This window comes from Dermochelys coriacea, chromosome 10, assembly GCF_009764565.3.
Source record: "Dermochelys coriacea isolate rDerCor1 chromosome 10, rDerCor1.pri.v4, whole genome shotgun sequence".
Taxonomy (NCBI): Eukaryota; Metazoa; Chordata; order Testudines; family Dermochelyidae; genus Dermochelys; species Dermochelys coriacea.
In genome coordinates, this window is record NC_050077.1 from 60,476,977 (window position 1) to 60,490,305 (window position 13,329).

The following is a 13,329-nucleotide window of genomic DNA, read 5'->3' on the forward strand; positions in this document are numbered from 1 at the left end:
GTGTCTTAAATATAGTATCTGCTTGTTCAAAAGGTTTTCATGGATTAGTCTTTCAGGTGATGGATTACCTTTAAACTTTGAGTGGTTGTAAATGTTAGAGAAATTTAATTTTGGGTATGGTAACTCTCTTAAACGATCTAATACTTGTTTTACCACTACTAAAGCCCCCATAGTAAAGATAAAGGTTTCTCTGAGACCAGCATGGATTGATTTAAATCAGTGATTAAAACCACAATTTTAATCATTTAAATTAGCAAGAAGGAAACATTGATTTTTAAACTTACTTTGCAATTGTACCTTACCTAGAAGGTTCATTCCCATGCGTTGGTATGATTAAATATGTTGATGAAACCAAATATAGCCTTTTAACTAAAGTTGGTGCTAGCCAGGAGGATACACTAGGTCTATACACATTTATTTATGAAATAAACGTTAACATACACTTATTCAAATTCTTAATTTAAACATTTTTGTTGAAAAGGTAAATATTTCTTTACTAGATGCCTTTTTACTCTGGATGAAAACTGGAATTCAGTTAAAAGTGTATAGAAAAAGTGTTTTTAAAATAGGTCTGTTTATTAAGTAACACTACAGTAATTATACTGGATACAGAAGAGAAGAAAAATTATCAAAATACATCTTGCATTTTAAAAATGGGCTTATTAAACAACTTAACTGTAGTTAGTTGACTTTTCCTGGTCACCATGGGCCAGATTTTCTAAAGTACTTAGGCACCTAAAGATGCACATAGGCACCTAGCCTTTTTAAGTGCTTAGTGGGATTTTCAAAAGTACCTATCTGCATCTTGAGGTGCCTAAATATCTTTGAAAATCTGGCCCCGTGTCTTTCAAGTTCTTAGAAGTAGTAGAGCTTATCCTCTCCCACCTGGTTTTAAGTCATAGATTGAAGAAGAAAACGAGCTTTCCTTTTTCAACTCTCAATCAGTTTTTTAACTTTGAATGAACTAGTACAAATGAAGAGAAATATTCTCTCTGCACCTTCTATATAAACTGAAACTAAAAATAATTATGGCAAAATCTTTTCTCCAAACCAAAACTAAAAGCTTGAATTGATATCAAAAGGTTGAGGTTTTCTCCCATTTTGTATATATTTTAAAAAGAAGCACCCTTACACTGAGCTCATTGATACAGAATTTTTTTTAAATTAATTTTAGCAAATTTTAAGGCTTAAATTTGAGGTTATAAAACAAGTTATAACTTGAAACAAATTTATTTTTAGAACTCTAAATTTGATGTTTGCTAATTTCAGTTACATATTTCTGTAATTTTTAAAAAAATATTTTTTATCCATCCTCTTGGAGACTGGCCATCAAGAGCATCAACTGTTTCAGCAGATTGGCAAATGAATCCCACAGAATGACACTTCAGGCCCTGTGCTTCAGCTTTCATTCAAACTATAGTAGGAGTGCTCAAAAGGCACTAGGATTTGGCTGTTAACTAGGGGTACAGTTTCTAAAAGCACCTATAATCCCATTTTCAATAGTTAGGAGTCTAAATCACTTAAGGGCTTGTGAGAACTTTACCCTAATGAAAATATGGGCGGAGGGGGGGGGGCAGCAGAAACGGTATGAAAGTAAAAATCATGGTATAAAGATGGACAAAGTGTGAGCTTTTGAAGTTGATGATGTGAAGAAAACAATCATAGGACTGGAAGGGCCCTCGAGAGATCATCTAGTCCAGTCCCCTGTACTTGTGGCAGGACTAAGTATTATCTAGACCATCCCTGACAGGTGTTTGTCTAACTTGCTCTTAAAAATCTCCAGTGACAGAGATTCCACAGTCTCCCTAGGCAATTTATTCAAGTGCTTAACCACCCTGACAGTTAAGAAGTTTTTCCTAATGTCCAGCCTAAACCGCCCTTGCTGCAATTTAAGTGCATTGCTGCTTGTCCTATCCTTAGAAGTTAGCAAGAATGATTGATCTCCCTTGTCCTTGTGACAACCTTTTATGTACTTGAAAACTTGGGTAAGCATGATGGGTTTAATTTTGTTGTCCTTTAGACTAAATCAAGTCGGGCTATAAAATTATAAAGTCACTTTTTGTTTTTTTTTAACTAGAACCAATGTTTTCTTTTCTACCAAAACTTGAAACTCAAAGAAACTATATTGCTTAATGGTTATACATATCTTTCTGAACTTGTGACCAAAAAAGGTTCAGTTTTTCCAAGTGTAACTTTGATTAGTGATACTTGGTGAAATAGCTGAACTGTTTTACTTATTGGTCTTTTTGTGACTAAGCTATTTTATGTTGTTGATGCATTTCTAACCGCAAAATTTGGGTAATCAGGTTAAATGAACCCTGGAGTAGTATTAAAAAAAGAAACTTGTTGCTTGCTTGCAAACAAAAAGTACTGTAAACTTGGTCCTGGCTCTTATTTGGAGGGGAGGTAAAACTGTTAGTTTTAGTGCACGCTAATCAAAAATATAGCAAGGGTCATGTAAATATTGAGCAGAAACTATCCAACAGTATGACCTATGAAAGGATAAATGGTTTGGTGTTCTCTCCTGTTTGAGCTTTACCGGCAGCAGTAATTCATTCCATGTTAGTATGTTCACATTTAGTATTGCATGAAGTATAGTTTCTGTAGTTAAAAGTACATTCATAGCCAAAAGAACGAGGAGTACTTGTGGCACCTTAGAGACCAACAAATTTATTTGGGCATAAGCTTTCGTGGGCTAAATCGAGTACTCATTCTTCTTGCTGATACAGACTAACACAGCTACCACTCTGAAACCTGTCATTCATAAGCAAATGTTTACTGCTATTGACACTTCACAGTGAGACTACCTTTTTCCAAAAGTCCCACTAGATGCCAGCAAAGGGCCTTTTCTATCAATGTGGCAAATGCCCAGAGAAATTCTGTCATTTTAGTCTAACGTTTTTGGGAAAAGTTGCCAGTGTATTTTTACCTTGATTAGTCTAATTGTGTTTTCATAGTGTTTTTTTCATCAATGGATGTCAAAGCACTTTACAAAAGAGGTGCAATTGTAATATATTCTTGTTACTGTAGTTAACTGTGAATGCATGAGATTACTATAACGTTTGCATACAATATCTTGTACAATGTGGCTTTCGAGTAGTCTTCATCTATAAATTGTACTCCATAGATTATGCAGTCATTTTAAATATGCAGCCTATACTGTACATCTCTAGAAAGACTGCGTTTAAATTTCCTTAATCTGTACCTATACAGACCTAAAGATTGCATGCTAAAAGCATGGTTGAACACTAGTACTCTGCATCTGTAATTCATAAATAACCAGATACTAGTCCAGAATATAGACTACTGGCCAACAATTTAAGCACTTGAGTTTGAAATGTAAAAAGTTGTAAAAGTGCAAAATATCTAACAAAGCACACCTTTAACCAGAAAAAGGCAAAAATATATTCATTAGGAAAGAACCTCTATGCTAGGCTGAAACCTTGAGTGGCAAAATATTTAACCCAGTTGCATCTCACTCAAAACAAAAACCAAAGTAATATGGCACTATAGGATTCCACAGAATGCAAATTCATGTTAAGTGTCAGCATTTAAGTGTGATTGCCCAATAGCTTTCTTAGGACTCCTAAAATAACTCCTAATTTTTTTTAACCTTTTATGAGTATGAAATGGCTTAGTTCATTGGCTTTTGCATAACTTCAGACTTCACCAGTTTACTTGCATGGGTTACTATTTGGAAATTCAATCCTAGATTTGATACTCCGCTATATGGGACTTCATTCCTACCAACTTCCTGTAATTCTAAACCTATGGGTAAAAATATTAGTAGTCATACACTGCTGCAGAAAGCACAGATACTTTGGTTCAGCTAATGTAGCTGCAGCAAGAATTGCTGTTTTAAACGCTAAGAGCTAGAATATTCTTGGGTTTTATTCATTTATGCAAATTACAGAAGGTGACAGTGAAACAAGGTAGGCAGTGTGTGTCCGTGTGCTGCAGCTGAGTTAAGCTTGACGGTTGTTGGAAATCAAGTGCTTTGTAAGTGGATGCATTCTGACTACAAACAATCAAAGAGAGTCCAGAAACCGCAGTTCAAGGATTGGGTGACTTATTTTTAAGGAGGTGCTTTTTATTATACACTAGTTAGTATTTTGTTGAAATTGGGACAAAGGCTGCATATTTCATGGGATCTTACTTTTGTGATGTGTTTGAACTGGATCTCAACTCTGTGCAGCTGCCTCTAACCTTTCTGCAAAAGGAGCTTTATGGTTCTTACTTGCTAACATGTGTGCAAATGAGAACAAATGGCACGACGGTTAAGATTGCATTTTGCAGCCCGAAGAAGCAACACTGATCCGTTATCAGAAATCTCTGGAGATGGTTTGGATAGTAACATTCATATGTATTTCCAAAGACCTTCACAGAATTCTGCACCTGATATTATACAAATGAAGCTGACTCCCAGGCAAGCTGTCTTTCCAACGGTAATGCAGGAAATAATTAATCAACAGCAGCATTCAGCTGTTTCTTCACTGCAAAAGAACAACAAAAAGAGCACCTCACTGCAGATTTCTCTGCAGTCTAGAAGGTATAGTGAATGTTTTCAATCTGATACAGTAATTGCTAGTGAAGATGCTTTCTTCAGTGTTGGTAATGAAGGAAACTCTTGTAGCAGGCATATGGCTGATTACAGAGCTAATATGCTAAACAGTAGCAGCCATTTGAGCAATGCTGCCATGTGCAATAGCAGTCTTGGCGGTATTGCAGCGAATAACAGTGGATCCTTCAATAGTACTGGCAGTGACTATGAATCGTGTACAAGTATCACTAGTGATGGAGACTCGTACAGCAACAGTATAATTAGTGACAGTAGTAATTGCACTCTTTCCACTGGTGATGATACTTTCTGTAGTAGTATTTTACATAGTACTTCGTATGGAAGCAGAGCAAACAAATGTAATTCCTATAGGAACAATATATCTCAGGAAACTTTATGCAGAAGTAAAAATAATATTACTTTTGATCAAGATGGTTTGGAACAAGTGAAATTGCCAATGAGGATGAAAACTAAAATTCCACTACAACGTTTTTCGTCACTGGTAATCTTTCCTAGGAGTCCCTCCACTACCCCACCAACTTCTCCAACATGCTTGGGTCCTCTACCAAGCAGGGGACCTTATCAAACATCACATCAATTCCTTATTTCTCCTACTGAACTGGCAAAAAATGAAGATCAAACAACTTCTTCTAAAGGGTTCCTTTCAACAGCAGTCAATGGACTTCGACTATCTAAAACCATTTGCTCTCCTGGTGAAACTAGAGACATTAGACCACTTTACTTGAATAGTTCATTACAGGACAAAAATCAGGCCACAAGTAGCGCTGAGAAGACAACTTGTGAAAAAACATCTGATAGCTTCTCTTGCATTTCAGTTCATTTCACTCAACAAAGAGAATCTGCATCAAGGGATGAAACGGTTAATGGTTGCTACAGTCCAGAGTTATCAGAAAAGGAATTAAATTTGTACTCTGATGCAAAGTACCCAAATTTAAAACTGATACGTAGCACATCTACATGTTTACCCTCAAACTATTCTGAGTATCAGATTCTTATAAACAAATTAGAAAGACCAAATACACAAATGAGGACAACCCACCATATTCTGCAAAGAAGCGTTTCATTAGAAGGATCTTGTCAAAAAGTTGCTTGCTGTTTATCCAGTCTTAAATATAAGTGTCCTAAGGCAGAGACATCCCAGTTGCACATACAGTTCACACCTGGAAATGAAGGAAAAACTAGTGGCTTTCCAAAAAATGCCAGTATCTACAAAAGGGAATCAAGTAGTACTTTGTGGAAGCCCCACAAGGTGAGTTTTTCTCGAAGGAAAAACTAACACTATATAAATCTTCCTTTGCCAGTGGATCTGAAGTAGTAGAACGATAGCCTATGATTGAGCATAAATACACTCCATTTACAAACGTTGGTTATGTTAACTTATTGAATCATTTTACAATACTGAATAAATTATGTATTCTAAATGGAGTCGGGGTGTGACAGAGAATTCTCATTTGATCTTTCCTAGAGTCTAGTATCCTTTTTGGGCAGAATTCTCAGTCAAGCACCTGAACTTCAAATATTAATTCAGACTCGTAACTGATTATTTAATTTGCATGAGGATAAATGGTTTACCTTATTATGTAGTAGTCTAGATATTGAAGTTCTCCTCGACTTAAAATCAAATTTGAGCTAAAACTTCAACTGTATAACATTTAATCCACAACAGAATTATTTTTTTATTGAAATATCTAGATTTTAAAGCTTATGCTCAAATAAATTTGTTAGTCTCTAAGGTGCCACAAGGACTCCTTGTTTTGCTGATGCAGACTAACATGACTACCACTCTGAAACTTAAGAATGAATAAGTTACTATATAATCTTTGATTTACTTTATATGTTTTTTTAAATGCTTTTGCAGAAACTTGCTGTGTGTAGAGAATTAATTATAAGTAGTATTTGAGCAGAGCAACTCTTAAAATATCATTTTAGATCTGTATACACCCTGAGCCACAGGAATTTTAAGTGTTTCCTCCCCTTTTTTCTCTAACCACTAGTTTAGCCCAAGCTTTACACTGTAACTTAATATCTTTTCCAACAACATTGCTGTTCAAATTAGTTCTTGAGTTTAGTAGTCTTAACTTTTTTGAGTAATAAAACTCCTTTTGAACTAAAACTTCAGAAATTTGTCCCTCTTGTATTAACTGATGATGCAATTTATATTTGTTAATAACCACAGTCAAAGCCACAAGACACGTTGGTTTATAAACTTGTTTAAATGATCTTTTGTTCTTGAAAGTCATTCAGAAGTTTTTGCAAAATTTCAGACTTGCATAGTGCTCTTAATTATGAATAAAAATGGGTAACAATGCAACAACGGGGCATTTTTACAAACTTTAGTAAAGTTTTAAGTACAAACTAGCCTTAGCGAATTGACATTTCCACTATTTTACCACTTCGCTGATACAAATGAAAAGGACGTTGCCAGTGATCTGCAGTTAACACCAATCTGGAGAGTTGCTGTAGTATTACCTTGAAGTCCTATCCTGCACATTTTAGCTCTTTCAGTGAAAGTATTGCCTGCCTAGAGCCCCCGCCTGCATCCTTTGCTGTTTGTTTATTTTCTTTATTAAAATCACTGTCCATAACTTTTTATGGGGAAAAAATATCTCTTACAATATTGGTCTGAATTTTAAACTTTGACAGAAAAATCATCAGAGTGTATCATAAGTTATCAGTGTGTATTCTTTGGAGTATGTACTTTTTTGGGGAAAGGGCTGTACTAGATTGTATTGGAAAACCTTAAATCAGTAAGGGAACTCTTTTATTTAAATTGCAGTGGTATTGTGGTTGTGAAATATTCCCTAATATGTAGAAAACCAAGTAGTCTGAACCTGCTCATTACAGAAATTCCATTGAGACGATGAAAAACTGTTTAATCACAGTGCTTAAAAGTGCCCTTCTCATGGTTTTCCACTTACAGCTGTTTTCTGTTAATGTCACTTGTCTAAAAATGTAAAGCAAATTAATGTTGCACATTCAAATTAGAAGCCCAGCCTGTGAAAATAAATGCTTGAGTAAAAACTCCCGGCAAACTTCAGTCTTCTAAAGAAAATAATTTGTAATAGTTTCTTGGCAGACATGTCATGGATTAACCCTTTCTGTGATTCTGGCAACCTTTGAAGCACTGTGTAGCAAGTAGTGTATGACTATTACTAAAGAATGTGTGGTTTGGATTTGGTGTGTGGTGTGTTTTTTTTTTTTGTTTTGTTTTTGTTTTGTTTTTGTGGGGGGGTGGGGGTTGGCCTTTTTCTAGCAGTGTGTATTAAGCTTCATGGTTAAAACCTAGAAACATGATCCTGGACAGTCCAATTTCAAAGGGGCTGAAGTGTGTCTTTCAAATTGTGCTCACAGTTGTGAACACACTTTTCATGCACATGCAAATTACTTGGATTTGTGCATGCAAAACGGAATGATGGCTGCCTTTTGAAAACTGGATGCTAAATATGATCTGCAGCAGTTAGTGAGTTTCAGGTCCTTTGTGTAAGACAACATGCACAGAGTCCTCTCTCTCCTCAATTGACCCTTGACCTTTTAGTGTAAAACGAGCTTTTACAACCAGTTTGCTTACAAACAGTTTACCAAAATACGCAAAAAGATCAGATTGAATTGACTTTGTACTAATTCAGCAACCTGTTAGAAGAAAAATTGTAAACAGTAATACGGGTGGTATAGCAGTCTTTTTTTTAAATATAATAGATTTCTACTGTAATAGTTTGTTTAATTAAATAGTAAATCTAATTATAGTGGGAGTATTGTGACTCATTTAAAAACGACTCCCAAAATATTTCTCTTGACTCCAGTTAGTCTGGCTTAGTATACTGATATGCTGAGTCTGGATTCAAATTTAACAAGCTGATATGGGAGTAGCATTTAGTAATGTCAGCTATCTGTGCAGAGCAGTCATGAAATTAAATCAGTGCTTTGGTTAGAGACTCCAGTGTCTGAAGCAGTGAAAGGTCTATGCATTCTTTTCTTACATGCCTAGCTACTAGCCTTCAGCCACATAGTATCAGGTTTCTTGCTTTCCATAATCAGCAGCTTAAGTCTGCTTTTTAAAATTTAGTAAGAAACTTCACTTCTGTAACAGCAGGCCTTAAGCTATTTCAGTTGAAAAGTGTGGGAGGATGGCTGGACCATGTCTCTATATTAATCTTTATTTGAAATGTACCACGGTAGCCTTGCAGTAAGTTGTGCAATGGATGTGGGGGAGGGGAGAGGATTAAATGTCCTGATTGCAATATCAAGGTGCATGGCCTTGACTTACTGACTTATTAGTTTAGTTCATGTGCCTTTAGGTTGGGGTAGAAATTATTCTGTAGCAGAAGTGTTTGAACTAATTTAAATTGTTCATATCATGAATTGGGTTTTTTGAAGGGGTGGGAATATGTAGAGGGATAGAACAAGTTACCTGGTCTCTTATAAAGGCATATTCCCAATTTTGTGGGGAGGGAGGGTGGAGTAATAGTACAAGTCTACTTTCAGACCTTCAGTTGGATAATTGCTTACATTATAGTTTCTGGTATTATGGTTCCTCACTGGCAGTCATGAGGTTAACCACTCCTTCCAGATGAGAAACATTCATACTTTGAATGTATGAACATGCTAACTAAGCTGGGAAGTCTATCCCCAGTAATTCAGTATAATTCTGTATTAGAAATTTTAAGGTACATTTTAAAATATATGAGGATAATGTTAATACTTCCCTTTTTTACTTTACTGATTTTGCTAGAGTTCCAGGTTTGGTGAATGAAATTTGCAACATTTACTAGAGCAAAAGACCTTAAAACTCGCACATTAGAGCTCATGAAAGCTTTTGTATAACTAGTTTTGTTTGAAGGAAACTTTCAATTTGAACTCTCAAACCCCTCTGAACCAGAGTGTACTGGTAACAAAAAAACGCTCTGTATTCCATAGCGAGTTTTACTTGGGGGACATGCTTCTGAAGTTCTTGTAGCAACTATGTCAAACTTAAGCTGAATGGAGCATCAGACTTCAGCATGAAGTCCTATCTCTTAGGAGACTCACATTGATCTAGACACACAGGCAATCAAACAACAGATGCATGTGATGGATATAAGCAGCAAGCCATGACTTCATTTAATGCTGGTGAGGGGTGCTATGTGCCCATGCTCTACTTATACCTGGAATTTAACTGGTTCCCATGTGGGGTTTCAGGGCTACCACTATATAACCAGTAACTCAAAGTAGACACTCCTTGGCACTCCTAGGACTCAACTCACTGCTGAATCCTTTCTCCCTCCCCACTCTGTGGGGGAAGGGAAAGGTTATCAAGAGGGAACCTCAGGCTGGGAAGACTTCAGGTCCCCTCTGCTCTTAAGGCACACAGTCCACCAGCAGAATACCAGGTCTCATTTACCTCTGGGAACTGGCCCTTCTAGCCTTTAATTGCAGGGGACACCAGCCGCAACTTGTGATAAGCTAAATGGTCTTAACTTTGCTAATTTTAACTTAAGTCTGATTGCTTTCACTCAGACTTTCCCTACATGATGCTGCAAGGAACAAAAAAGCCTAACAGATCTTTACCAATTTGGCCTCAATGGAGAAAAATTCCTTCCCTGTCACAAAACAGGCAGTTGCTCAAACCTTCATCTTAAAAACACTGTTCTAAACTAAAATTAAGGGGAGGCAGGATGGGTCAGCCAGCAGGAGACTTTTTTGAAAAGTCTGGGAGAATTTGAATAGGTGGGTGGGGGGATGTGGTGACACGAGCCAATCAGCTAGCCTGGTCCCCGTTCCCCCCCAACTGGAAGTCAGCCCTTAAGGGGAGGGCAGCCTCATCTTGCCACAGTTGATGCATACACTCTTGTATCTCCCCTATGCTCTCCAGACACTGTTACATTCCCTACAGTCCAGTCACCATTTCCTCTCCCATTGACTTTGAAGTGAGGGGAGAGGCACATTTTTATTGGAAGTCACTGAGCTAATCAGTGCATTTTAATGTTAAATGTATCATGGCCTTTAGCTAAACTTAGTAAAACCTTGATTAGCCTCTTTGCATTTCATCTACCATTTTTTGTCTCATCTCTGCTCAAACCAGATATAGTCTGCTCCTGTTTGGAATTCTTGTTATAACATTCTTCTCCTCCAGAAATGTTTCAGTATTTTTATAAGGTGCTGGGTCAACAGCACTAGAGACTGAAGTCTGTTCAGACCCTAAAAAGGTATATTACAGGTTATGGACTGCTTCCCAATAAACTGCTTCAACTTGGGGCAAGAACATAAGAATGACCCTACTGGGTCAAACTAAAGGTCCATCTAGCCCAGAATCCTGTCTTTCAACCGTGGTCAGTGCCAGGTGCCACAGAGGGAATGAACAGAACAAGTAATCAAGTGATCCATCCCCTGTCACTCATTCTGACAAATGGAGGCTGGGGACACCATTCCTGCCCACCCTGGCTAATAGGTCCATCATTGGCTATCCTCCATGAATTTATCTAGTTCTTTTTTTGAACCCTGTTATGGTCTTGGTCTTCACAATGTCCTCTGGCAAGGAGTTCCACAGGTTGACTGTGCATTGTGTGAAGAAATACTTCTTTTTATTTGTTTTATTTGCTGCCTATTAATTTCATTTGGTGAACCCTATTTCTTATGTTGTGAAAAGGAGTAAATAACACTTCCTTATTCACTTTCTGCACACCAGCCATGATTTTATAGACCTCTGTCATATCCCTCCTTACTCGTCTCTTTTCCAAGGTGAAAAGTCCCAGTCTTATCTCTCCTCATATGGAAGCCAGATTTAAAAACTATCAGAAATTAAACATATTAGCTCTAGAAAGTTAAATAGAGCTGTGTATCTGATCATTTAAGACAAGCCAAAGTGCTTGACTTTTTGTGGGGAGAAGACTTGCAGAAACCATGGTGAAAAATCTTATGTAGTTTGTTTTATCAAAGGTATTCACGTGTTTTGACTTAACTGTGAGCTTAACCCACACCATTATCTTAATAGTTTAAAAAACAGTGAAATAGGATCCCCTATGTTAACTTACCAGGAGGTATTAAAGAACATAATCAACAGTTTTTGCCCATCTTAGAAATGAATTCTAAATGTTGACGTATAGCATGTCTGCAAGATTCGTAGTGCGCTCTAAAGCATTAAAGGAGAATTGAAGATCTACTCATTTGAAAAACTGAGATCTTGTCTTATGGTGACTCTAGCTGAAAAGAATTAAAACCTTTTTATATCACAAAGATTACACTATTTGTAGCCTTTCACAAGCCTCCTACAGCCAGCTCCTATATTGCATTTTCACCAGTGTTCCTCTTTTCTAAGCTTTCCCCCCGTAAATTATCAGTTGTTTTCAGGGTTTTTTGTGGTCTTTTTATCACTTTACCTTATTCCTTGTTCTTTAGTTTCTCCCTCTGGTCTAGTAGTGTCCTATAAGGGTGTGTCTCCGCTGCCATTAAACACCCATGGTTCACTCATATCAGCTGCCTTTGGCTCACAGGGCTTGGGCTTTGGGGATTTTTAACTGCTGTGTGGATGTTTCAACTTGGGCTGGAGCTCACATTCTGGAACTCTTTGCTTCCCTGCCATTTTCTGCAGGGAAGTACAGGAATTTGGGGGTGGGGACATTTTCTGCAGGTGTGCAGTCATGCATAATTCCCCTCCCCCCCGAGGAGTAAAAAGGAGTCTGAGTTAGTTTCTCATTGCCAAAACTAGCACCAATAACTCTTAGCTCTAGCTGAAGAGCTGGTTACTACCTTGTGAGGGAAGCTGATAAATAATGCATCACCACTCACTTTTGCATCAGTCTCTAAAACACGTATGTGCCTGTTTCTAGCTAATCCACAGTTCCAGCTTCTTGAAGCTTGCAGCTCTGAACTGTTTGTAACTTTTATGTGAAATTATTCATGCTGTAAAGAACATTTTGCTATGGCTCCAATAGTATTACCTTAGCAACCTGGTGTCTTCAAAATCCTAATGTGCTTGTAGAATCATAGAACTGGAAGGGACCTCGAGAGGTTATCTAGTCCAGTCCCCTGCACTCGTGGCAGGACTAAGTATTATCTAGACATTTCCTAACAGGCATTTGTCTAACCTGCTCTTAAAAATCTCTAATGATGGAGATTCCACAACCTCCCTAGGCAATTTATTCCAGTGCTTAACCATCCTGACTGTTGAGAAGTTTTTCCTAATGTCCAACCTAAACCTCCCTTGCTGCAATTTAAGCCCTTTGCTTCTTGTCCTATCATCAGAGGTTAAGAAACAATTTTTCTCTCTCCTTGTAGCAATCTTTTATGTACTTGAAAACTGTTATCATGTCCCCTCTCAGTCTTCCCTTATCCAGACTAAACAAACCCATTTTTTTCAATCTCCCCTCATTTCCTGACCTTTAATCATTTTTGTTGCTCTTCTCTGGACTTTCTCCAGTTTGTCCACATCCTTCCTGAAATGTGATGCCCAGAACTGGACAGAATACTCCAGTTGAGGCCTAATCAGCACGGAGTAGAGCAGAAGAATTACTACTTGTCTTGCTTACAACACTCCTGCTAATACAGCCCAGAATGATGTTCGCTTTTTTCTTTGCAACAGCCTTACACTGTTGACTCATATTTAACTATGAACCCCAGATCCCTTTCCTCAGTACTCCCTTCCTAGGCAGTCATTTCCAATTTCGTATGTGTGCAACTGATTGTTCCTTCCTAAATGGAGTACTTTGCATTTGTCCTTATTGAATTTCATCCTATTTACTTCAGACCATTTCTCCAGTTTGTCCAGATCATTTTGA

General features: G+C 37.4%; 1 protein-coding gene across 5 annotated transcripts in view; it reads left to right on the top strand.

The window, feature by feature from the left end:
- NEDD4 (NEDD4 E3 ubiquitin protein ligase) overlaps positions 1–13,329 on the top strand; it is a 126,775-nt gene that overhangs the window by 43,733 nt on the left and 69,713 nt on the right. The window contains exon 1 of one of the 5 annotated variants that reach the window (XM_038418652.2): positions 4,251–5,828. The exons of the other annotated variants lie outside the window; for them this stretch is intronic. Within the exon in view, the coding sequence (XP_038274580.1) occupies positions 4,266–5,828 (1,563 nt within the window). The 5' untranslated portion in view covers positions 4,251–4,265. Of the gene's footprint in view, positions 1–4,250; positions 5,829–13,329 lie in introns of those variants that run through there. 5 annotated transcript variants of the gene reach the window in all.